Raw genomic sequence first — 24,630 nt, 5'->3', positions numbered from 1 at the left:
GGCCCGGTCACCAGCAGCCAGCAGAGAGGAATGGGCTTGTTGACCATGGTAAAAATCACAGGTGGATATCAGTGCCCATGAAGTCAGTATTGTCACTCGGATTTGGCATCCAGGGCCCTCCAGTTGAAAACCTGAGATCTTTACTTCTAAAGGGTTGATGTCATTTTCAGGACTTTTCTTTTTTTTGCAGTCAGAAAATGAACGCAATTACCACATTTTCTATCAGCTTTGTGCATCTGCGAAGCGGCCAGAATTTAAACATCTTAAGCTGGGTACGTGATAGATGGGGTGTGGAAGGGACTCTTTTCTGTATGGGTTTACATTCTAGGTTAATTTCTTCTTATTATAGTAACACAATTTTCTCTAAAACTGTTTAGTTCAAAGACATAAGATCCCTGAGTTTCAGGAAGGAATCGATACATCTAGCTAAGGAGATAGTTTAGGACTTGGAGGCAGGGCAGGTCCAGGGAGGGGGAACTCCTTAACCCCACATTCCTTTTCAAAGTACGTTGGGTGATCATGGTCATCCAGCTGGAACTACCTCAACAAGGCCTCCTGACAACTGAAATTTACCGCTGTAGGTCCTCAGACTTTTCTTTTTTATTTGAATCTCCTTGTGTTGAAGTTTCTCTAACATGTATGACATATTTCCATATTTTTTAATTGTGGTGATAACAAAACATTTGCCATTTCAGCCATTTTTATAAGTACAATTCAGTGACATTAATTAATTTCATCATGTCGTGTGATCATCATCACTGTCTTTTTTCCAAATTTATTCATTATTCTTAATAGAAACTCAGTACCCCTTAAACAATACCCTCCCTGCCCCCTTCCCCCATTTCACCCATCCCTGGTAACACTCATAAATGCTGTTCTCTATGTATTAGTGTATTCTGGATGTTTCACATAAGTGGGACCATACAATATATGTCTTTTTGTGTCTGACTTATTTCACTCAGCATAATGTTTCCAAGATTCATCCTCCTTATTTTCTTAAACAGTATCTCTATCATAACTTGAACTTCCGTGATTACTCAGAGTCATGATAATGAATTATACATTAGGAACAGTTAGGATGTAGACCTGCTTGTCCTCAGCACAAAGGGCCAGGCTCCTCTGGTTGCCCTGGCTCTTCAGCCTTGGACATTGGTGCTGTGTTAGTAGAAGAGAATTGTTAGAGGCAATTCCCAGCATGACAGAGTTGAACACATGCTCTCTGGAATGATCTCGGAGAAATTGCTTGTACTCTTTGAATCTAAGTTCTTCAAGTTTCATAGCTTATGTGCCAAACAGGTTGTAAATATGAGTGTGAAAGGGCTTCCTGAAGGGTCACCTATTGTTCAAAAGTTAGGTATATATATGTCCATTACCTTGGTTGTGGTGATAGTCTTGTAAGAGTATACGTATGTCAAAACTCATCAAGTTGTACATTTTAAATGTGTGCAGTTTAGTGTTCATTCAATATACCTAAGTAAAGCTGTATAAAAAATTTAGGTGTGGGGGACAAGATGGCGGAGTAGTCAGATGCTTCCGATGATCCCTCTTAAAACAAAGACCTGAAAAAAAAACAAGTGAATCAATTATATATATGACAGCCTAGGGACCCTGAGCAACAAAGGAAAAGTTAAGAAATCAGATTGAATGACAGGGGAGGGAGAGATGGTGCAGAAGCAGCAAGGAGTTGCCAAGCCCGCGGCAGCACCTTGGCCCAATTCCTGGGCGCAACTGCAGCAGGGCCGATGGTAGTTTTCAGAGACACAGCCACTTCAGCGAAAGAAAGCAAGCAAAGTAGCACACCCCTGACCCTGTGGCAGGTCTGCAGCGGGGTGGGCCGTGCCATTTAGGAAGGGGCAGCTTTAGCAAAATAAAGCAGCCGATGTGCCAGCACCCCTGACCCCTTGGTGTGGCAGCATCAACGCTGACCGTGGCATTGAGGACCAGGCAGCTTCAGCAAAAGAAGGCAAGCGTGGGATGCAGCCCTAACCTCTTGGGGTGGTCTCAGCGGGGACCCAGCCAGCCCACACAGACTACACATACCTCTGGATTCTGAGATAAAGCAGCACTCTCGGCACAAGATAAGCGATTTTGTCTAATTTACCATGCGGATCTAATAGCTCCTCCTTTTGAAAGAACTCTTTCCTATTTATCTGATCCCTCCTCCCTCTGCTGCAGCCCATTTCATTAACAGTTGATTTCCCTGGGCCAAAGATAGGTTCTGCTGCATTTCCTCAGCCATTCTCCTAGCCTTGGAGAAGGAACAAATTAACAAATGGAAGAAAAATACTCTGCCGAGTCCCCTAAACTGGCAACTCAGAGCAGAAGCAGCTCTGGTCCAGGCCCAAGCAATCCACAGACTTTGTCTTTCATCCCTGCGTGGATCCAGGTGGCTCCACTACACTAGATAGGATCTGGCTATTATATTGCAAGGGTGAATCTGAGGCCTGACTATAACTGTTTCAGCTGTGCGGTGGAGAGGCAGGTTTTGGACGTTTGGTACCACTCTCCCTATTAAACAAGGCCTTCACCTACCCACAGCAGGGGTCTGAAGACTGCAGGCTCCAACCATGCCACCTACCTAGACACCCACAAAAGGGCTCCAAGGATAAGTGGTACCTACCAGTCCTTACAGATAAAAGCATTGGGTGCCTATGGTACAACTGCAGAGCCCACCCACCAGAGCGCTCTAGAGAACAGGGATGTGCCTTCCTCAAAGACACTCAGGGAAAGGTTGTCAGCCACCTGCCTTCCTCAGAATGTGCCCCCCCCCGCTGCTACCAGAAACTTATGCATACACCAATCACCACTGCTCCTCTAAGATAGTACGTGACAGCCTACACCACACACTAGGTGACCAACTATCAGAACACCTGAGCTAAATCTATACAAGAATAGTGAATGGACTTCTAGGCTCCTATACCTGGTAATAGCTCTAGCCATCTGGTAACAGGACATTAGTGCTTCAAAGCTCCAATAATCAAGATAGATCACTCTAGTAGCCTATTTGGGTATATCAAAACAAAACAAAGCAAGAAACTAAGACACAGTGAACAAACAAAATGAATTAATACAATAAATTATAGATGGTTTGGAGACAACAGTCGATATCAAATCACATAAAGAAGCAGACCATGATTACTTCAAGAAACTCCCAAAACAAAGAACCAAGGACTCACTCTCCTGAGTGAAGATGTATTCCTGGAATTACCAGATGTAGAATACAAAGGATTAATATACAGAGCTCTTCAAGACATCAGGAATGATATCAGGCAACATGCAGAACATGCCAAGGAACACACAGATAAAGCAGTTGAAGAAATTAAAAAGATTACTCAAGAACATAATGAAAAATTTAATAAGCTGCAAGAATCTATAGAGAGACAGCAATGAGAAATTCAGAAGATTAACAATAAAATTACAGAATTAGACAACACAAGAGAAAGTCGGAGAAGCAGAATTGAGGAAGTGGAAGGCAGAATTAGTGAGATTGAAGATAAAACACTTGGCAACAATATATTCGAAGAAAAATCAGATAAAAGAATTTTTAAAAATGAAGAAACCCTAAGAATCATGTGGGACTCTATCAAGAGAAATAACTTGTGAGTGACTGGAATACGAGAACAGGGAGGGATAACAGAAAATACAGATTTGTTGGCAGTAAACTTCACTGACATCGTGAAAGATGAAAGGATATCTATCGAAGATGCTCCTTGAACCCCATACAAGGTAGATCCCAAAAGAAAGTCGCCAAGACATATTATAATCAAACTTGCCAAAATAAAAAATAGAGAAAATTTTAAGAGCAGCCAGAGATAAGCAACAAGTCACCTACAAAGAAGAATCAGTAAGAATAAGTTTGGACTACTTGGCAGAAACCATGCAGGCAAGAAGACAATGGGATGACGTATAGAAAGCATTGAAGGAGGAAAATTGCCAGCCAAGAATCATATATCCAGCAAAACTGTCTCTCAAATAAGAAAGCAAAATTAAGACATTTCCAGATAAACAGAAGTTTAGGGAATTTACAAAAGCCAAACCAAAACTACTAGAAATACTAAAGGGAATTCTCTGGTTAGAAAATCAATAATATCAAATATCAACCCAGCATTAAAACACAGGACAAAGCAATCAGATATCAGCCCAGATAGGGAAATCACAAAAAATAAATCAAGATTAAAAAAAAAAAAAATGCTCAAAACAGGGAATCAGTGATTCAATAAGTAAAAGATGACATTAAATCAATACAAAGGGACTAAATAAAAGAGGCATAGATCTTCCATATGGCAAGGAAATCAAGTTGATATGGGGAGATACAAATTAGGTTTAAACTTAGAAAAATAGGGGTAAATATTAAGGTAACCACAATCCTACACATCAAAATAAAATACAAGAAGAACATAAAGACTGAGCAAAAACAAAATCAACTACAGTGAAAAAGAGGAACACACAGTTCACAAAGAAAAACTACTCAGCACAAAAAAGTAAGTTGAAAAATGAAACTCTCAATAACACACAAAAAAAGGCATCAAAATGACAGCACTAAACTCATAAAAAAAAAACACCTATCTATAATAATACTAAATATAAATGGACTAAATGCACCAATAAAGAGACAGAGAGCTGCAGAATGGATAAGAAAAACACGATCCATCTATATGCTGCCTACAAGAGACACACCTTAAAGACACAAATTAGAACCCAAAGAATGGGGAAAAAAAATATCAAGCAAACAACAATCAAAAAAGAGCAGGAGTGGCTATACTAATTTCTGACAAAGCAGACTTCAAACTTAAATCTACCACAGAGGATAAGGAAGGACACTATATAATGATTAAAGGGACAACATACCAGGAGGATAGTACCATATTAAATATTTATGCACCCAATGACAGGGCTTCAAGATACGTAAAATAAACTCTAACAGCACTGAAAAGTGAGATAGATAGCTCCACAATAATGATAGGAGACTTAACACATCATTTTCAGTGAAGGACAGAACATCAGAAGGAAGCTCAATAAAGACACGGAAGAGCTAAATGCCACAATTAACCAACTTGACCTCATAGACATATACAGAATGCTCCACCCAACAGCATCCAAGTATACTTTCTTTCCCAACGCTCATGAAACATTCCCTAGAATAGACCACATATTAGGCCATAAAGCATGCCTTAACAGAATCCAAAACATCAAAATATTACAAAGCATCTTCTCTGACCATAAAGCCATAAAACTAGAAGTCAATAAGAGAAAAATTAGGGAAAAGAAATCAATCACATGGAAACTGAACAACACGTTGCTCAAAAACAATTGGAGTATAGAAGAAATTAAGGACAGAATAAATAAATTCATAGAATCCAAAAATACTGAAAACAGTTCCTATCAGAGCCTTTGGGACACAGCTAAAGCAGTGCTTAGAGGTCAATTTATATCAATAAATGCACGCATACAAAAAAAAAAAAAGAAGGGCCAAAATCAAAGAATTGTCCCTAAAACTTGAACAAGTAAAAAGAAAGCAACAAAAGAAACCTTCGGGCACCCGGAGAAAGCAAATAATAAAAATTAGAGCAGAATTAAATGAAATAGAGAACAGAAAAACAATTGAAAGAGTTAACAAGACCAAAAGCTGGTACTTTGAAAAGGTTAACAAAATCGACAAACCATTGGCCAAACTAACAAAAGAAAAACGGGAGATGAAACAAATAACCCAAATAAGAAATGAGATGGGCGATATCACAACAGACCCAACTGAAATTAAAAGAATTATAACAGAGTACTATGAAAAGTTGTACTCTAACAAATTCGAAAGCCTGGAGGAAATGGACGAATTTCCGGAAACACACTGCCTACCTAAACTAACACAAACAGAGGCAGAACAACTAAATAAACCCACAACAAAAGAAGAGATTGAAAAAGTAATTTAAAAACTCCCAATAAAGAAATGCTCTGGCCCTGATGGCTTCACTGGAGAATTCTACCAAACTTTCAGGGAAGAGTTAACACCCCTATGACTAAAGGTATTTCAGAGCATAGAAAAGGATGGAATATTCCCAAACTCATTCTGTGAAGCCAGCATAACCCTGATACCAAAATCAAGGTAAAGACTCCACAAAAAAGAAAATTACAGAAGACATAACATTGTAAAAATGACTATTCTATCAAAAGCAATTTATAGATACAATGCAATTGCAATCCAAATTCCAACGACATTTTTTCATGAGATGGAGAAACAAATCACCAACTTCATATGGAAGGGAAAAAGGCCCCGTATAAGTAAAGTATTACTGAAAAAAGAAGAACAAAGTGGAAGGCCTCACTCTACCTGACTTTAGAAACTATTATACCGCCACAATAGTCAAAACAGCTTGGTACTGGTACGACAACAGATACATAGACCAACGGAACAGAATTGAGAATCCAGACATAAATCCATCCACATATAAGCAGCTGATATTTGACAAAGGCCCAAAGTCAGTTAAATGGGGGAAAAGATAGTCTAACAAATAGTGCTGGCATAACTGGATAACCAAGAAAAATATCCATCTGCAAAAAAGGGAAGCAAGACCCATACCTCACACCATGCCCAAAAACTAATTCGAAATGGATCAAAGACCTAAATATTAAATCTAAAACAATAAAGGTCATTGAAGAAAAAATAGGGGCAATGCTAGGACCACTAACACATGACAAAAACAGTATATAAAACATTACTAACAATGTACAAATGCCAGAAGAGAAACTAGGTAACTGGGAGGTCCTAAAAATCAAACACCTATGCTCATGCAAAGACTTCACCAAAAGAGTAAAAAGATTACCTACAGACTGGAAAAAAGTTTTTAGCTATGACATTTCCAATCAGTGGCTGATCTCTAACATCTACACATTACTGCAAAAACTCAACAACAAAAAGACAAAAAACCCTGTTAAAAAATGGACAAAGGATATGATCAGGCACGTCACTATAGAAGACATTCAGGCAGCTAACAGATACGTGAGAAAATGCTCACGATCATTAGCCATTAGAAAAATGCAAGTCAAAACTACAATGAGATTCCATCTCAGTCCAGGAAGGCTGGGATTAATCCAAACAACACAAAATAATAAACGTTGGAGAGGTTGTGGAGAGCCTGGAACACTTATACACTGCTACTGGGAATGTAAAATGGTACAACCACTTTGGAAATCGATTTGGTGCTTCATTTAAAAGCTAGAAGTACCATACAATCCAGCAATCCCACTTCTTGGAATATATCCTAGAGAAATAAGAGCCTTTACACAGATACATTCACAGGCATGTTCATTGCAGCACTGTTTACAATAGCAAAAAGATGGAAGCAACCAAGGTGCCCATCAACAGAAGAATGGATAAATAAATTATGGTATATTCACACAATGGAATACTACGCATCATCGATAAAGAACAACAATGAATCTGTGAAACTTTTCATAACATGGAGGAATCTGGAAGGCATTATGCAGAGTGAAATTAGTTGCAAAAGGACAAATATTGTATGAGACTGCTATTATAAGAACTCAAGAAATAATTTAAACACAGAAGAAAATATTCTTTGATGGTTGGGAGAGGGGGGAGAGAGGAAGGGAGGGAGAGGGGGATTTGCTAATTAGATAGTGGACAAGAACTATTTTAGGTGAAGGGAAAGACAACACGCAATACAGGAGAGGTCAGTACAACTGGACTAAACCAAAAGCAAAGAAGGTTCCTGAATAAACCGAACTCTTCAAAGGCCAGCGTAGCAGAGCTAGGGGTTTGGGGACCATGGTTTCATCATGGGTTCATCAATTGAACATCTAGGTCAATTGGCATAATAAAATCTATTAAGAAAACATTCTGCATCCCATTTTGGAGAGCGGTGTCTGGGGTCTTAAATGCTATCAAGCGGCCATCTAAGATGCATCAATTGGTCTCAACCCACCTGGAGCAAAGGAGAATGAAGAACACCAAAGATACAAGGTAATTATGAGCCCAAGAGATAGGGCCACATAAATCAGAGACTACAGCCTGAGACCAGAAGAACTAGATGGTGCCTGGCTACAACCTATGACTGCCCTGACAGGGAACACAACAGAGAATCCCTGAAGGAGCAGGAGAACAGTGGGATGCAGACCTCAATTTCTCATAAAAAGGCTAGACCTAATGGTCTGACTGAGACTTGAAGGACCCCAAAGGTCATGGTCCCCAGACCTTCTGATAGCCCAAGACAGGAACCATTCCCAAAGCCAATTCTTCAGGCAGTAATTGACTGGACTATAAGATAGAAAATGATACCAGTGAGGAGTGAGCCTCCTGGATCAGGTAGACACATGAGACTATGTGGGCAGCTCCTGTCTGGAGGACAGATGTGAAGGCTGAGGGCGACAGAAGCTGGCTGAATGAACATGGAAATACAGGATGGAGAGGAGTGTGCTGTCTCATTAGGGGGAGAGCAACTAGGAGTATATAGCAAGGTGTATATAAGTTTTTTTATGAGAGACTGACTTGATTTGTAAACATTCACTTAAAGCAGAATAAAAAGTTTTTAAAAAAATTTAGGTGTAAGAGGGGGAAGTGAGGGGCTGTTGCTTAAGGAGCACTGAGTTTCTATTAAGGTGGTAGATAAAATTTGGAAAGCTATAGTAGTGATGGCTGCACAACATGGGGAATGTAATTACTGTTGCTGAATTGTACACGTAGAAAGGGTTGTAATGGTAAATGCTTTGTTATATATATTTTAGTGCAATTTTTTTTTTTAATTTAGGAGTAGGAACAAAAACAACGAGCTTCAGAATCAGACAGGCCTGTGTTTAAATTCTTTTGGCACTGTTAGCTGTGGGACCTTGAGCAAGTCACTTTTATGAGCCTCGGCTTCTCTGTCTGTAATATAGAATTCTGAGAAATAAACTAGATAAGGTTTGTAAAGTGCTTAACATAGCATATTAAGCATTACTGTCTCTCCTTGCTTCTGATAAACATATATGTCCTAATCTCTGCATTACAGATATGGTGAATCTTGCTTTTTGATTTCAGGGAGTGCAGAAGAATTTAATTATACAAGAATGGGAGGCAGTACTGTCATTGAGGGTGTGAATGACAGAGCTGACATGGCTGAGACCCAGAAGACCTTTGCGTTGCTGGGTGAGTGAAAACATCCTCTCCTAGCTGTGGCCAATTCTCTTAAAGAGGGGAGGGACGAGGTACCCAGCTCTACTGTCTTCTCAAGACTCCTGATAAACTCTAATTTTAGGATAAGCAAACCAGATGTTTTAAAGGATGTTACCCAAAGTGGTCAAGACTGCTTTTCCCTTAAAGATCTAGAAATCAGGCTTACTGTTAGAGGCACAGACTGTGAGTCCTGTGGGTATCCGTAAGGTCTTCTGGACTGACTACAAAGAGAACAAGTGAAAGCAAAGGTCCAATTCACTTCAGAAGTGTAATGTGGACCCTACCTGACCTTCGTAGGTATCTTGATGATGATAATAAATGGAGCTTAGAAGTGCTTGGGTGGCATAAGCAGTTAAACACTGGGCTTCTAACTGAAAGGTTGGCAGTTCAGGCCCATCCAAGGGTGCCTCAGAGGAAAGGCCTGGCAACCTGCTTCTGAAAGGTCGAAGCCATGAAAACCTTATGGAGCATGGTTCTACTCTTATGTGCATGGGGTCTCCATGAGTTGGAATTGACTCTACAGCAATGGTTTAGTTTGATTTTTTTATATGGAGCTTACTATGGGCCATCTTATGCACTTTATTATCCATATTAACTCATTTAAGCCACACAACCCCGCTGTGGGGTAGGTACTGGTAATTCCCTCATTTTACAGTAGGGAAACCAAGGCACAGAGAGGTTAAGTGATTTACCAAAGGTCACATGGTAAGTATGGAGCAGAACTGGAATTTGCACTTTGGGGACTTAATACACCTGGGTTTTCTAGGAAGACTAAACCCTCTTAGTCAAATGCTAACACCAGTGAGGCAAAGACAACCCTCACAGGGCAGGCAATTGTTCCCAGCCTTCCACACCTCACTTTTCCTACACAGAGCTCATGTTCTGAAGATTGTTTACCAAGCGGCACTTAGAAAGATACTCATTTTCTCATTTTAGACTAGACATTCTCATTTAATATATCCATTGATTCGTGCCATTTAGCTATTGTCATTACCTTTGATCCCTGATAGAAAGGAACACCCTGGAAATAGTCAAACCTAGCCTGGACCTTGGCTCAAGAAACCCAACCGTTGTGCTTCTCGTGGAAATCTAGTTCGGGCCAGTGATGTTTTTGCATGGCTTTATTTCACTGAAGATAATTACTTAATTGAGGACTTAGATTCTTTCTGTCCCATTATTGCTACGGAGGTAGGGCTTTTATCAATCCCGTAAGGCATGAAGTAGTTAAGTGATTTAGTTACAGATCACACAGAGATTTGGTGGGGGAGCCAAAAAGAACATTTGCCAACTTTGCAGTTTTAGTTGCTTTTCCTCATCACTCACCTGACATTTATCATGTCGGTGGTGTTTTGTCGTGTTAGAGGCACCTGTCCTTCAAATGGCGGTGTTAACTCCAAATTGAAATGCAAATGCCTGGACTCGGTTTGAGTGAGAGTGTTCCATTGATTTTTGGTTTGAAATCTTTTGAGACTTTGGTTTTGTGTAGTCTTTGAAGTAGAGAAAGTTCTCTAGGTTTTGAAATTATTTAAGAACATGACATAGCTGCTATTGAATATTTCAGTTTTCCTCAGATGAGAAGCAGTAGGTGGCTACATCAGCTCTTATTGGCATTTAGGACCCGCTGTGGCACAAACAGTTAAGCACTCGACTACTGGCCAAAAAGTTGTTGGTTCGAACCCACCCAAAGGATCGTTGGAAGATAGGCCTGGCAATCTGCTCCCGAAAGGTCACAGCCTTGTAAATCCTATGAATAGTTCTACTGTGCACACTTGGGGTTGCCTTGAGTCAGAATCGACGACAGCTACCACCTGCTTGGAGGGAGTGGTGGGATCTCCAGTATCCACTCCAGGCCATCTTAGCAGGGTGGTGTGTCAATGAGCCTCGCTGCCTGCCCACCCACCTACATGTGTCTCTAGGCATCTTGCCTTGACAGTGTCATTGACCCACACCTGTGCTTGCCCACTGTGCAGAGGCCAGGGTCCTCACCTAGCAAAGCCTTGCTCACAGCTGGCAGGTTCTGTATTGATTTACAGCTTTATCATAGTCCTTCCTAGCAGCTGGCTTAGTTTATTTTTGCTCCACGACGTGTGCTGACCCCTACGTGATGACAAGATATTTTATTTATTCATAATTTATGTTCCACCTCCGCCAGTCAGGGACCCAATAGGAAATGTGTGGCGCACTCAGGTTAGGATGTGAGGAGGAGGGTTTCTTCACAAAGGGGCCAGTTACAAAGTCATGGGTGGGGACAGGGCATTGTTTAGGATAGCACAGGAGTAGTATAGCAGCACAGAGCTGTTTATAGCTCTTTTCTGTTGGGCCTAAAAAAGGAGAGAGAGAGTCAGGTAAAGTCAACCAGCAGACCAGGAGCAGTGACCTCTGTCAGCCGTCATAGTTAGTCCAAGGCACCTTTGCGGGAAAGAGACCAGGGGGAGATAAACGCAAACCTCTCTCTCCTCCTTCTCTCCGATCTCCTGCTAGGATGCCCCACCTGTCAAACACAACTAGAAACCAAAGTGCACGAGAGCCTGATGACCTGGTCCATACAGGTCAGCCTCCTGGGCCACAGCAGAAGATCTGGAAGGACAAATGGAATCCACCCAGCATCTCACGTTAAAAGAAATTCAGTGAGCTTGTGAGAAAAAAACAAAACACCACCACCAAAACATTAAAAATAAGGAAAACACATAGAATAAATGAGAGCTGATTCTCCAGGAAGCTGTTATGAAATGGTTACTGAGATATGAAGTTTTGTGGCTTCCTAGTAGCCACAGCAAAAGGGAAAACCTAGTGGGATGTTGACACATTGTCTGTGAGCCTATGGAAGTCAAACTAGGGAGAACGCTATCCGGATTCTCCCTGGGTCCACTTCACACTCTCTGTATCAGTTCTTTGCACTGTTGATACTAGAGTATCTTGAAATCATTCAGGTGCTTATCTTCCTAGTAATTAAGTAGGAGAAGAAATGCAGAATTCCTAACTTGAAGACATTTTTTTGTTTTCAGGTTTCAAGGAGAATTTTCAGATGGATATTTTTAAGGTCCTGGCAGCCATCCTACACCTGGGCAATGTGCAGATCACAGCAGTGGGCCACGAGAGGTCCTCAGTCAATGTAAGATGCTGTTTGTCCACATGCCTGCTCTAGGTGTCATCCTTCCTGTGTTTGAAGAGTCATCAGTAGGACCATCTCCTGGTCAACCTGCCTTTGCATTTTAGCACTGGGCACAGTTGGGCCCACTGGGGAGAGTGGTTTAACAGGAACGAAGAACAAGGATTTCGGTGTGCTGCGTTCAGGAGGAGTTAAACTGCTTCCCCTTGCAACGGTGGTTGTTGTGGTTAGGTGCCATCCAGTCAGTTCTGACTCATAGCGACCCTATGTGTGTACAACAGAACGAAACACTGCCCGGTTCTGTGTCATCCTCATAGTCATTGTTATGCTTGAGCCCCTTGCTGCATTCACTGTGTCAATTCATCTTGTTGCAGATCTTCCTCTTTTTTGCAGTGTTAGAGGGGAAAAAATCCATTCTTTGTTTTCTTTTATTCAACAAATATTTATTGAACACCCACTATGTACAGGTGGTAATTTCTTGGCTCTCTGGTACCTCCAGTTTGGGGAGAGCACGAAGCCAGTGGAGTACGTGCTTTTTGGCTCAGTGCTTCAGTCCGTTGCCCTGTGACCAGGAAATAATTCTCCTTCCTGTCCCTGCACCCTCACAGTGAGTGCCCCTCCCATCCCGCACTTAGTGTCCAGCCCCCACAGGGTTTGTCAGCTCATGTAAAGACTTGGACATTTAGAGAGAGGAGCTGGGGTGGGCCTGGAGTAATACCATGGTGTGCTTGAAGCAGCATTTCTTCCCTCTGTCTTCTTCCTGATTTACCTCAGAGAAGCTGGGCTTCTGCCCTTATTCTTCTCTAATTCTTGGAGACTAAAAAGGTGATTTCCACCCAACAGATGACATCACAGTGAACTCTATCCCATGAAGTTTGTTACAAAGGTAGTATTTTAGAGGAGGGATTGAAATTGATAGGCTAAAAATCCCTTGGAAATGGTTCTAAGAATCTCTGTAGGAAATTACCAGTCCTATAATTATTGGTCCTAGCTTAGGGACACATAAACCACTCATTTGTATCAGGAACTTGAAATCTTGGGCAAATTAAATTTGGAGGAGCCATCTTATTTCTAAACACTGCTGCCGCTTTGTATTCTCCTCCGTAGCAGTACCCATAGCTGATTTTTTTTTTTCCTCAGAACATTTAGTTCCTTCTTAAAAAAAAAATTTCTGTCAAGTTAATTCCAAAGGAAGGAAATCAACAGCTCTGCCAGTCCACTCTGCAATGACGAGGCCAAGTGATCAGAAACAAACTTCATACTATTGTGGTGTTGGTCAGAAGGTGTGAATGGAGGATGGGAAGGGGCAAGACTTTAAATTGCTTTCTTCCTCATATTCTGATACTTAAATTGCAATCTCATGGTTTCTGGTGGTGCTGCAGGTGAGCCTACCCCCTGGAAGACCCCTGCCCCAAGAGGAATGATGGTGCCCAGTCACATGGGGACACCCCTTCTCTGCCAACTGAAACAGTCCTTTGTCCACACTGGCTGCAAACAGTTAGGGGCTCTTCTTTCTCCTCATCTGCTGGCCAAGGGGGACAGCTCTCATGCCTGGGCTTGGGAGAAAAGCAAGAGCCACTGTGTTTCCAGGAAAAGTCCCTCACCACAGCCCTCATGTTGACTGAGAAGCTTGCTCAGCCGAGGGAGCCCCGCCAGGTTCTGTCTGACAATAACACCCAAGTACCTCCTGGGCCAGACAACCCGGGCAAACTCCTGACCATATGAGGTGGGCTAGGGTGAGTGCACATCCTGACAGGTGGCCTGGGCAGGATGCAGAGGGAGAAGGTAAGGCATCAGGCTGTGTCCACATGCACAGGAGCAGAGAGAAATGCTCTGGTGGCCTCAATCACTGCTGGTATTCTTTGACCAGAATGAGCATCCTGCAGGACATGATAAGGACCACCTGGCTGTCATTGGCCAGGTGCAGGAGAAATGCCGCTGCTGCCTCCCCTTCTTTACCCCAGGGCTGGCTCTGTCTTGTAAGGCCTCCTCAGCCCCAGAGGCCCTGGTCAGATGCAACAGGGTTTGTCTGGATGCTCGGACGGCCCTGACAGGGCTTGTGCTTATTTTTGAAGGAGGACGACTGTCACCTGAAGGTGTTCTGTGAGCTCCTGGACCTGGAGATGGGCAAAGTGGCTCAGTGGCTGTGCAATCGCAAGATTGTCACCACCCCTGAGACGGTGGTGAAACCCATGACCAGGTCCCAGGCTGTCAACGCCAGGGACGCGCTGGCCAAAAAGATCTATACCCACCTGTTCGACTTCATTGTGGAGAAGATTAACCAAGCATTGCAGTTTTCAGGCAAGAAGCACACTTTTATTGGTGTTTTGGACATTTATGGGTAAGATACTCTTCATTGAGCCCGCCTTTCCTCATTTAAATATCGAATGCCCTGCTATTTTTAGATTGCTTCATTCCGGTTCCTCTTTTCCGTTTTGCATGATAGGGAGGTAGTGTGCTCTGTGTTTGTATGTGTGGGTGTTACAGGTAGTCTCCAAGATTATAGTGTGCCTCGTTTAGAGTGCATTAAATAAATGCTAAATAAAATAAAAATAAATAAAAGCAATGTTCTTTGCCTAGTTCTGCTTTTCTAAGTCCTGAGTAAAGTTCATATGTCCTGAAGATGTTTCTAGAATAGCCAGAGTGAGTAGAGACAGGCCAGTGTGAACAGGATCCCAGGGGATCACCATCACAGTTGTTGGTTAGCAACTGGCCTCAAAGCCGAACTCCTCCTCAAAACCAATCCTGGTTTCTCAGTGAGAAACCAGGAAGACTGTCCCATGAAAGTGACCTAGATTGTTCTACTGGTATTGGTGAAAAAAAGCTCAACCCCCCTCCCAATACGGAGGGAAGAAGCCCTGCTGCCACCTGCTGGGGGAAAGGTAGGAGGAAGGGGCAGAGGAGGGGCTGCAGGTACAGGTGAACTTTACCCAGGTAACCAGAATCAGCTTTTTCCCTGGCTGTTTAATGTGAGACTGTACCTCAAGCAAGTTACTTTGTTTAGTTTAGATCCTAAGATAATACTTATGACTCCCAATAAATAGTATATGTCAACAGTTATAAAATACTAGTCTAGTAAATTATTTACTTTGTCTTGTTCCAAAAAAGGATTTGAACAGCAAGTAAAAATAGTTCAGGTAAACTTTTACCAAGTAGTAGTCTTGTTTAACAATTGTCTCTTTCACTGTGGTAGGAACATGTGATTGTTATATTATTCTCTGTTCTTGTTTTATGTTTTTGAAGCGGCTTTAAAAATAATAGCTCTTCATTTTAAGGATAAGGAGCCCTGGTGGCACAATGGTTAAGTGCTCAGCTGCTAACCAAAAAGTTGGCTTTGCAAAGCCACCCAGCAAGCATCACGGGAGAAAGACCTGGGAATCTGCTCCCTTAAAGATTAATAAAAAAAAAAAAAAAATTACAGCCTAGGAAACCCTATGAGGCAGTTCTGCTTTGTCCTATCAGGTCGCTATGAGTTGGAATCGACTGCACGACATAAAACAACAGCATTTGAAGGGTACATTATTTCATTTTCCCAACACATATTTATGTGCCAGACACTGTGCTGGGTGTGATTGGTGAACAGAAAAGACACATGGGTCCTGCCCTCTGGGGAGTTTAAATTTTAGTTGGGGAGACAGGCAGATAATTCAAAATTGGGAAGATTCCTGTGAAGGGAATAAGCGTGTGGGTGTTCTGGAGGTTAACTGGGGTGAGGAGCAGTGAGTGAGGAGAATGGCAAGCAGACAGCAGTGGAGCCTGCAGGCCACGGTAATATGGAATTTGAATTTTTTGGCTAAGAGGGCCAACCTAAGACAAGAGTACTTGTAAATCCACAAGTACTTGTTACAGCATATTTTAAATTTCAAATTTTAAATTAAATTTTTCTTCAGAAATTATAAAAGTAACATGCTTGCCACCTTCCATGAATTAATACTACCCCACCAAGAAAGTAAGCTCCCCTCCTTAGGTGACAGTGTTCCCAGCTGGAGTGGATCCTGGCACACCTTTCTCCATCATCCTCACATCCACAGTAATCTGTGCTACTGAGCTCTCACCGTGCCTACCCTTCAGCTTTTGAAAGAACTGAACCCAGTTTGGCTCAGAAATAATGAAGCCTTAAATAAAAAGTCACTGTTGTTGAAGAGATTAAAGCTGAAGCTGTGAGCTGCAAGGTTTAAGCTCTGAGAGAGATGAAGGCTTGTGGTTTCCCAGCTAGTTGTGTATTTATTTTCTCTGGAACCAGGGTTGAAAAGGCCCGGGTCTGGGAGTCAGAACCCTGGGTGTGAGCTCCAGCACTGCAGCGTTCCTGCTCCAAACCTTAGTTTCTGCATCTGTGATATGGGACCTCTCTCAGTGTTAATGAGAAGATCAAATGAGAGAAGTTGTGAAAGCATCATGCAAACTATTCAAATGTGAAGTGTTGTCATAGATAATGTGTATCTGGCATTTTAAATAACAGGTTTAGGTCTTTCTATGGGTTTTGACCTTCAGCTCTGTGTGCCCTTTCCTAGGTAGTGGGGGCCCAAGGGACAGGAAAATAATCACTGATGTTTGATACTCCATTTCTACTCCAGAAAGCCCTGCCTTTGGACCAGCTGTGGTCTTGGAGCACTGTGAGGTCCTTGACTCTCCCCAAGCCCAGCCCTGGCCCATCAAAATGACCAGCCAGGCCTCTGGATCCCTGAGGTCACATGTAGAATGAAGTTGACAATGCTGTTTGGGCTCCTCTCCAGCTCCCAGCCACCCTGGAGCTGTTGAGAGAACAGCCCAGACCCTTCTCTTGCCCCAGAATTATAAACTGACTCTCAGGGAACCGTGGTGGGAACTGGCAGAATGGCAGGAACCTCTCAGAATGGCAGGATTGGAGCAATTAGGAACAAAGGCTTTGGAGATGTGCGGAGCATTTCCTGCATCACTTGCTGGCGGCTGGTCAGTGCCTTCTTCTCTGACTATCATCTGTAACAGTGGGGTCGCAGCAGTCCTCTACATAGGGTGGCTTTAGGGTGAAGTGAGGTGATGCACATAAATGCTAATTTAGCTCACAGCAAGCTTTCCCTCAGCAGGACTGCTTGTCTGGCCAGGTGGTACAGTTTGGTAGCCAGGTTTCGTTTGACCCACATCATGTTTCTCAAAGCTGGAGAGTTTCCATCAAAGTCCAGATTTCTGCCTTCTCTCGAGAATCCTCGGGTGCTCTAACATCCTGACCTGCATTAACCCATGGTCACAGCTGGCTGGAGCTGAGCGGCAGCTGCCCTTTTGGACACTAGAATTTGGCACAGGCCCCACACCACATGCTGTTGTATTATGTCCAGCCTCTTGTCCATTTCTGTCACCTGCCAGTCACCTGCGAGGCTTCACTAGGCTCTTGAGTTTGTAACTCCTGGGCAACTAGAGACAGCTATTTGGAAGCCTGGGAACAGTGGCAGGGCCATGTCTGTCTCATGCAGGATGGGATCTACTGGGCATTGATGCCCTTGGCCTTTTCCTCCAAGAACTTGTAAGCACCCCCTGAGGAGGCAAAACTCCCTCCTTTCCTTCAAGGTGTAAGGAGTGGGGGAACAGAAAACTGTACTTCTTTTTCATTTAAAGCACAAATGTCAGTCAGGCAGGCTCACAGCTGAGCTCTGACACTAACTTCAGTAAGCTCCTTACCCTCTCAGAGTCTTGGTTTCCTCATCTATAAAGTGAAGGTAAAAATACTGGTCTTAGCATGGTCGTAGAATTAAATGAAACACCATTTTGTGGCATGCCTATTAAAACACTTGGATCGTGGTAGGTGTTTTGTACAGACCAGATTTCTTCCTGCCCCCTGGAAAAGGATAATTTAAAAACTGACTGCTCATATATTATAAATATAACTCAAGCTTTGAGTTATATTTAAAACTTGCAGAAAATATAGCAAACTTTTAAGCCTCTAAAGTTTGTCTAAAAAATATTTACCTGTAAATGAATGCATATGTCCTTCTTCAAGTTATATTTTAACTTTTTTAAACTGTATTTCAGTTTTGAAACCTTTGATGTGAACAGCTTTGAACAGTTTTGCATCAATTATGCTAATGAAAAATTGCAACAGCAGTTTAACCTGGTAGGTGACCTTTCTGCCTCCTTGAAACCACTTCCCTCAGGGTATGTGTGTGTGAGAGAGAGCAAGCGAGAGACAAGAGCATGGGAAGAGGGGCTTGGTCAGGCTTCTTCAAAACCCGATTTTTCAGGGAGTCACTCGCTGAGTCACTGCACCACTTTGTGGCCATGGATTGAAATTGTACCTACTTGTCCCCCCATTGTGCCTTTTGTGAGCCACCTGCCAATTTCGGCTTCTGTTCCACACCTGCCACCCTTGGATCCAGGGCATCTGTGCAGACAGACAAAACTACTTAGTTGTCTGAAGGCTCACATTCCTGGAAACTTCTGTATCTTTGCATCTGTTGCTTTCTCTGCCTTAATACACCTGTCCTTGCTTTATCTCTTTCTCTCCACCTGGCCAACTCCTGCTTATCCTTTGAAGGCTTCCCCATCGAGCCTTCCCTGATACCTCCCTGCCTCTTCTGGGCAAGGAAATCTCCCTACATGCTTGCCACTGACTAGTCTCTCTGCCTCCAGGCTTGCCCTCCTTGGTGGGTGCTCCCCGCCCTTCGCCAGGTCCCCCACACTCCCCCTCCCCACGCCCCTAGGAGAAGGCTATAGTGGCTGAATTCTCTATGGAAGATGTGGCTGTCTTGCGCAGTCTCATCACCATCCAGTCATAATTGTGCTCTACCTGTACAGCCTCATTCAGTTATCAACCACTAATTGAACTCACTGAGCTCCTGGCTGCTCTCCTCACCTCCCACCCCCCCTACCCCCCACCTGCCAGGCATATTCATTCAGCCTCCAGGATGAGCCTGAGCCAGGCCTCTGGAAGCATCCCTGATAACCTTATGGCTGAACAAGCGATGAACAAAAATTTCCAAGTTGTCCTCTCACATGGCCCCACAGCCAGCATTCTCAAATGGGCTGGCCCCCCACCCAGCAAAGCTGCTTCCAGCCAGAGAGGCTACGTCTGTTCTTGGGTGGGATGATGCTGTAACCAGGAAGCCTCAGGTAGGGAGGGGCTGCAGGACACGCTGAGGCCATGCAGGCTGGGGTAAGTGGCTGGGGTCTCATACTGGGGTGTAGGAGCCCACTGACATCGCCCATGCTAGAAAGGCAGCAGTCTCCTTGCTTAAACAGAAACATCACAAATCAGTAATTTATCTGCTTTTTCCAGCGGCTTTTGTTTACTCTCTGGTAGCACACTTTACTGCTCTGTTTTACTTTGCATGTTAACTTGTGGAATCCTAGCACGTCTTTAAACTTGAACAAGAAGAGTATATGAAGGAAGGTATCCCTTGGACGCTGATAGATTTTTATGACAACCAACCAGTTATTGACCTGATTGAAGCAAAAATGGGCATTTTGGACTTACTGGATGAAGAATGCTTGGTAAATTTTCAAAATAATTGCTTTTGAATAGTACCAGATGAGCATATTGCAAAGTGGATTTTTTTTTCCAATGGATATGTCAAGTCCTAATGTGTTACTCACCTGGTTGGACATTAATGCTAGGACAGTAATCCATAGCTGTAACCCCCCTCAGCATGTACCAGCCTATACCGCCCTTAGGTAATGTGCACAACCTCTTAAGTAATGTCCAACTAGGATGCGCCCTTGGAGGCTGCCCCTAGGTGTAGGTAGAGTAGACGTGGACACAGCAAGTGACTCCACTCCGGCTGTTTATGACTAATAAGAATAGAGTTTTCTTTTACTTCTGATCCTTGTGAGTCATCAGAAGGTGTAGCTGAAAAAGCAACATCATATGATTTGTGAGAAGAGGGCTCTAGGGGTTTCTTTTAATTTCCCTCTGGGAGGAGCAACTTTGCCGTGGGTCGGCTGGCAGTGTCCCTCATGGGGCCATGGGAGAAAATCATCTCTTGGAGATTATTAATTTTTTTTTGTTTGTCTGAAGGTTATATTTTGAGGCTCAAACATGGATTTTGTTTCTTTTCTGTAGATTTATAATGTATAAAAATGATTATAATGTTAAAGACTTACGGATTTTTCCTTCTAGAATTTTCAATTCCATGATTCTTTTCATGATTTAACCTTCCTGGTGCCTCCCAAACTTCAACTGACAAAGTAGTATAAGATCAAAGGAATAGCATCAGGGCCAAGCATTCTGATCTACAGGCAGTGAGGTGGCCTCTAGGAAATATTTGTCTACTCAGATGTTCCGTAGGTGAGCGGTGTCATCAAGAAGTAATGCAAGAGTTATTCTGACAAATGGGGTATTGGATTCACTGAGTCTGGGCTCAGTGAATCCAGTAGTTTCAAAATCATCAGTACGAAGAATAAGTGTTGCAGCTAGCTTAATTTGAGGAGGTAAGATCCTAGTTCAAGGAGGTAGTTAAATAGGCAGTAAAACAAAAGAAAACTCCTCCTGAAGTGGAATCTGGGGTGGTAGGGATAGGGGGTGATGGGTGCTGGGGACTACAGTTAAGAGCCAGTCTTTTGCCATTCAAATGAGAATATATTCATGTAATGGAATCCATGCTTTAATTTCCCTGAGATGTCTTTGGAGAGCAAATAACTGCCAATTTTGGAGAAATAAAATTCTTCATTCTTAATTTATTTTACGGTCATTTTCTTTAAGTTTAAAACTTTTTGTTCTTCTAAAAGGTCGTTAATGTACCCATTTCAATTTCACCCTAAAGATTGTTAAGATCAAGGAAAGATTTATGCCTAGAGTTGCTAAAAAAGGGATTGTGGGTCTACCACAGTTCACTCAGAGTGTCAGGTAGTCTTGTTTTCTTAGAATGAATGTGTTTCCTTACCTCTAATAATCTTTCATCTCTAGTTTTGTTACTTGCCGTTTGGTTTGCTTTTGCTTTCCAGCTCCCACATGGAACTGACGAAAACTGGCTTCAAAAGCTGTATAATAATTTTGTCAGCAAAAACACCTTGTTTGAAAAACCCAGAATGTCCAGTACATCTTTCATCATCCAGCACTTTGCTGATAAGGTACCAATGCTGTCTGCCTCAGAGCCAGAGCTGTTTCCTAAGAAGAGCAGGCAGGACATGGACTTTTGCAGTTGGATTCAAACTCACACTCACATGTAGCTGTGAGGAAGGACACATTCTGTCTTAGTCAGGATTCTTTAGAGAAACAGCCAGTGAGGTGTGTGTACATGTATGTATGCAGCAAGAGAGAGACTGGTTAATTTACTTCAAGGGATTGGCTCACACAATTGTGGGGGCTGGGAAGTCCAAAATCTGTAGGTCAGGCAGCAGGCTGGAGATTTCTGCAGGCTTACGTCTCAAGATCCATAGGTCAGGAAATGGGAAGGGTGCAGAGTTGAGAGGGAGACACACACACAGTAGACAGGTATCTGCCAAATTATTTATAGTCCAAAGGCAGGCCACACCCTAAGGAACTCCCCTGTCAACTGATTGATTAATTATATTACATTCAATTACATTAATGAAGGTGATTACATCACATCACCTAGTCTAATGTTTGGCAATACCACTGGGAACAGTAGCCTAGCCAACGTGACACATAAAATTAATCATCACACCTATGATAGTGTGTGTGTTTAACATTTCTTAATGTGTTTTAATGACAAAATACATGAGCTTCAACTGTACTTCCTTAAAGATGTAAGTGTGCTATTAGTTGACCTCATTTTTAATTTTTAGAATTCATCAGTCTCTTATTAATTTGGAAAACCCAGCGGCATAGTGGTTAAGAGTTTGGCTGCTAACCAAAAGGTCAGCAGTTCGTATCTACCAGGCACTCCTTGGAAACCCTAGGGAGCAGTTCTACTCTGTCCTACAGGGTTGCTATGAGTTGGAATCGACTCGACGGCAACAGATTTGGGTTTTTTTCTTATTAATTTTTTTTCCCTATGAAATTGTAGTAGTCAAGACAGTGTAATTATTTCCTATGATGAAAGCTATATCTTTTTTTGGATTCTCCTTTTTTATCAAACTAATGTATTTATTATAATGGTCACATAAGTTAACTTTTAGGAATCTTTATTTTTTTCCTTATATGTCTCCAATTTTTTATAAAGCAAATGTCAATTTTATAAAAAGAAAAAAAAGTCTTAAAAGTTACTATTCAGAAAGCTTAGAAAATAGGAGGAAAAAAAACAAAAATCACCATGACCACCTGCCCTAAATATACGTTCTCATCTTATTTTTTTTCATAAGGAAGCTCCTACTACCCCCAGCTGCCCTCACCCCAGTGCCGTTTCCCAGTTGGGCATTGCTCTAGTGGCCTAGCCTAGTGCCTGAGATCATGCGAATAGTCTGCAGGGTGGTCTGAACGCACATGACAGAGCCTGAGTATCGGGAGGGGAAGAGGACAACAACCTGGGAAGCTCTCTTAACGTTAATGGGCAAGAGGAGCACTGTTAACAGACAAGTTCCAGAACAGAGGCATATGAAATGAATGATGGTAAAACCCATTGCCGTTGAGTCAATTGCGACTCATAGTGACCCTATAGTACAGAGTAGAACTGCCGCATAGGGTTTCCAAGGAATGGCTGAGTGGTTTCAAACTGCTCATCTTTTGGTTTGCATCCATAACTCTTAGCCACTGCGCCAGTCAAATTATATTTTCTAGTTAGTACCCTTTATAATTTCAGGGTTCTGGTCCCATGGGGAAAAGGAAAAAAAATCAGACTTCATAAAAAGCATTTCCAGGGCCTCTCTTGATAGTACATAGTTCTGTACACTTAATTCTTTTCAACTACACGTCCAAGAAGTTCTTCTTAACAGAACTCTGCAGCATTTTGAGTGGATTGTGGATTAGTGACTCATAGCGACTCTATAGGACAGAGTAGAACTGCCCCATAGAGTTTCCAAGGAGCGCCTGGTGGATTTGAACTGCCGAACCTTTGGTTTGCAGCCATAGCACTTAACCGCTACACCACCAGGGTTTCCAACAAATGTGATCAGATTGACCTTGAAGGAACAGACGCAGCCTGCTGGATTCGAACTGCCGGCCTTTGTGTCACAGCCGTAGCTCTTAACCACTACACCTATGAGTTGGAATCGACTCGACGACACTGGGTTTGGGTGTTTTGTTTTGTTTTTTTTTGGTGGATTAGTGAGAAGACACCGCACACACTGTAAGATTGGCTCAGATTCTCAGTTTAATTAGCTGAAGAAATAAAATTGTATTCAAAGTGATAGGCCAGTGAGAAATGCGAGGCGGGGGAGGTGGAGCTGGCTCTTCTCATATCTCTAAACTCACGTGTGTTGGAGTTGCTGGATAAACAGAAACTAAATATCCTATTGTAAGATTGCCCTTTATTGGTCATTCTTAAAAAGGGGAAAAGAAAAGAAACTAGTGGGACTTCAATGCTGCCTGCTTCTGCCTCTGTTGAAACAGTTTATTCCATTCTTTCCATAGGTAGAGTATAAATGTGAAGGTTTCCTTGAGAAGAACAGAGACACCGTCTATGACATGCTGGTTGAAATACTGAGAACAAGCAAGGTTTGTAAAGTGCTGAGAGGTAATTCATGGTATTCACTGTGTAACTGGCATAGGTCCAGATGTGTGTCAGGAAGGAGTAAGAAGTGTGTGTGTGTGTACGTGCACGTGTGTGTGGGTGTGCACAGATGTGTGTGTGTATGCATATGTATATGTTTGTTCACTCTCTGGGGAGTGGCAAGTTGTAGTTCATACCTACAAAAAAATAACTATTTTTAGAATTGGTATTGAAGTATTTTTCTAGCTTCTGAAAGCATGTAAATCTCTACTATATGGAAAATCATAAATCAAATGTGCAGGTGCCAGAGAGGAAAGGATAGCTAATACAACCATTTAAAGAATCACAACTTGCATTTTATTCACTCATTCACAAATATTTATATAGCACCTGCCACATCCCCAGCACTGTCCTAGATTCTGGCGGTACAAAAGTAAGCAAGGGAGACAGGGTTCCTGCCCTCTTGAGGAGTGACATAACCTTAAACACATAAACATGCAATGATAGGTACTGCTAAGCAAGTGAGGAAAAACAAAGCAAGACAGAGAATGAGGGCCGTAGGCACGGGAGTGCAGCTTTTGTTCTGTATGATGAATTGTGTTACCAAAAGAATGATTTCGTGCTTTTTCCTTTCCACTTCAAACATTTCTTTATTAAATTTTGAGAATAAGAATATTTCATACATGATAACAAGCCTTGACTTCTGTGAAGATTTGCTTATTAGATTTGTCTGTTTCTTTCTAAAAGAACCAGGCCTTTGCTAATGTTCAGGTGTTTTGACAGCTTCCAAATGAGCATGGGCACCTCTGCTAATGATCATAAATCAGCCACAGGCTGTGATAACT

General features: G+C 42.3%; 1 protein-coding gene across 1 annotated transcript in view; it reads left to right on the top strand.

The window, feature by feature from the left end:
- Positions 1–24,630, top strand: part of MYO5C (myosin VC) — a 153,921-nt gene that overhangs the window by 53,876 nt on the left and 75,415 nt on the right. Inside the window, exons 7-14 of the mRNA XM_049905158.1 lie at positions 191–272; positions 9,026–9,133; positions 12,166–12,272; positions 14,345–14,610; positions 18,273–18,354; positions 19,590–19,730; positions 21,180–21,305; positions 23,707–23,790. Of these exons, the coding sequence (XP_049761115.1) occupies positions 191–272; positions 9,026–9,133; positions 12,166–12,272; positions 14,345–14,610; positions 18,273–18,354; positions 19,590–19,730; positions 21,180–21,305; positions 23,707–23,790 (996 nt within the window). The remainder of the gene's footprint in view (positions 1–190; positions 273–9,025; positions 9,134–12,165; positions 12,273–14,344; positions 14,611–18,272; positions 18,355–19,589; positions 19,731–21,179; positions 21,306–23,706; positions 23,791–24,630) is intronic.

This window comes from Elephas maximus, chromosome 12 (genome assembly GCF_024166365.1).
Source record: "Elephas maximus indicus isolate mEleMax1 chromosome 12, mEleMax1 primary haplotype, whole genome shotgun sequence".
NCBI lineage: Eukaryota > Metazoa > Chordata > Mammalia > Proboscidea > Elephantidae > Elephas > Elephas maximus.
Note: the sequence above shows the minus strand (reverse complement) of the source record. Positions and strands in the feature narration are given on the sequence as shown.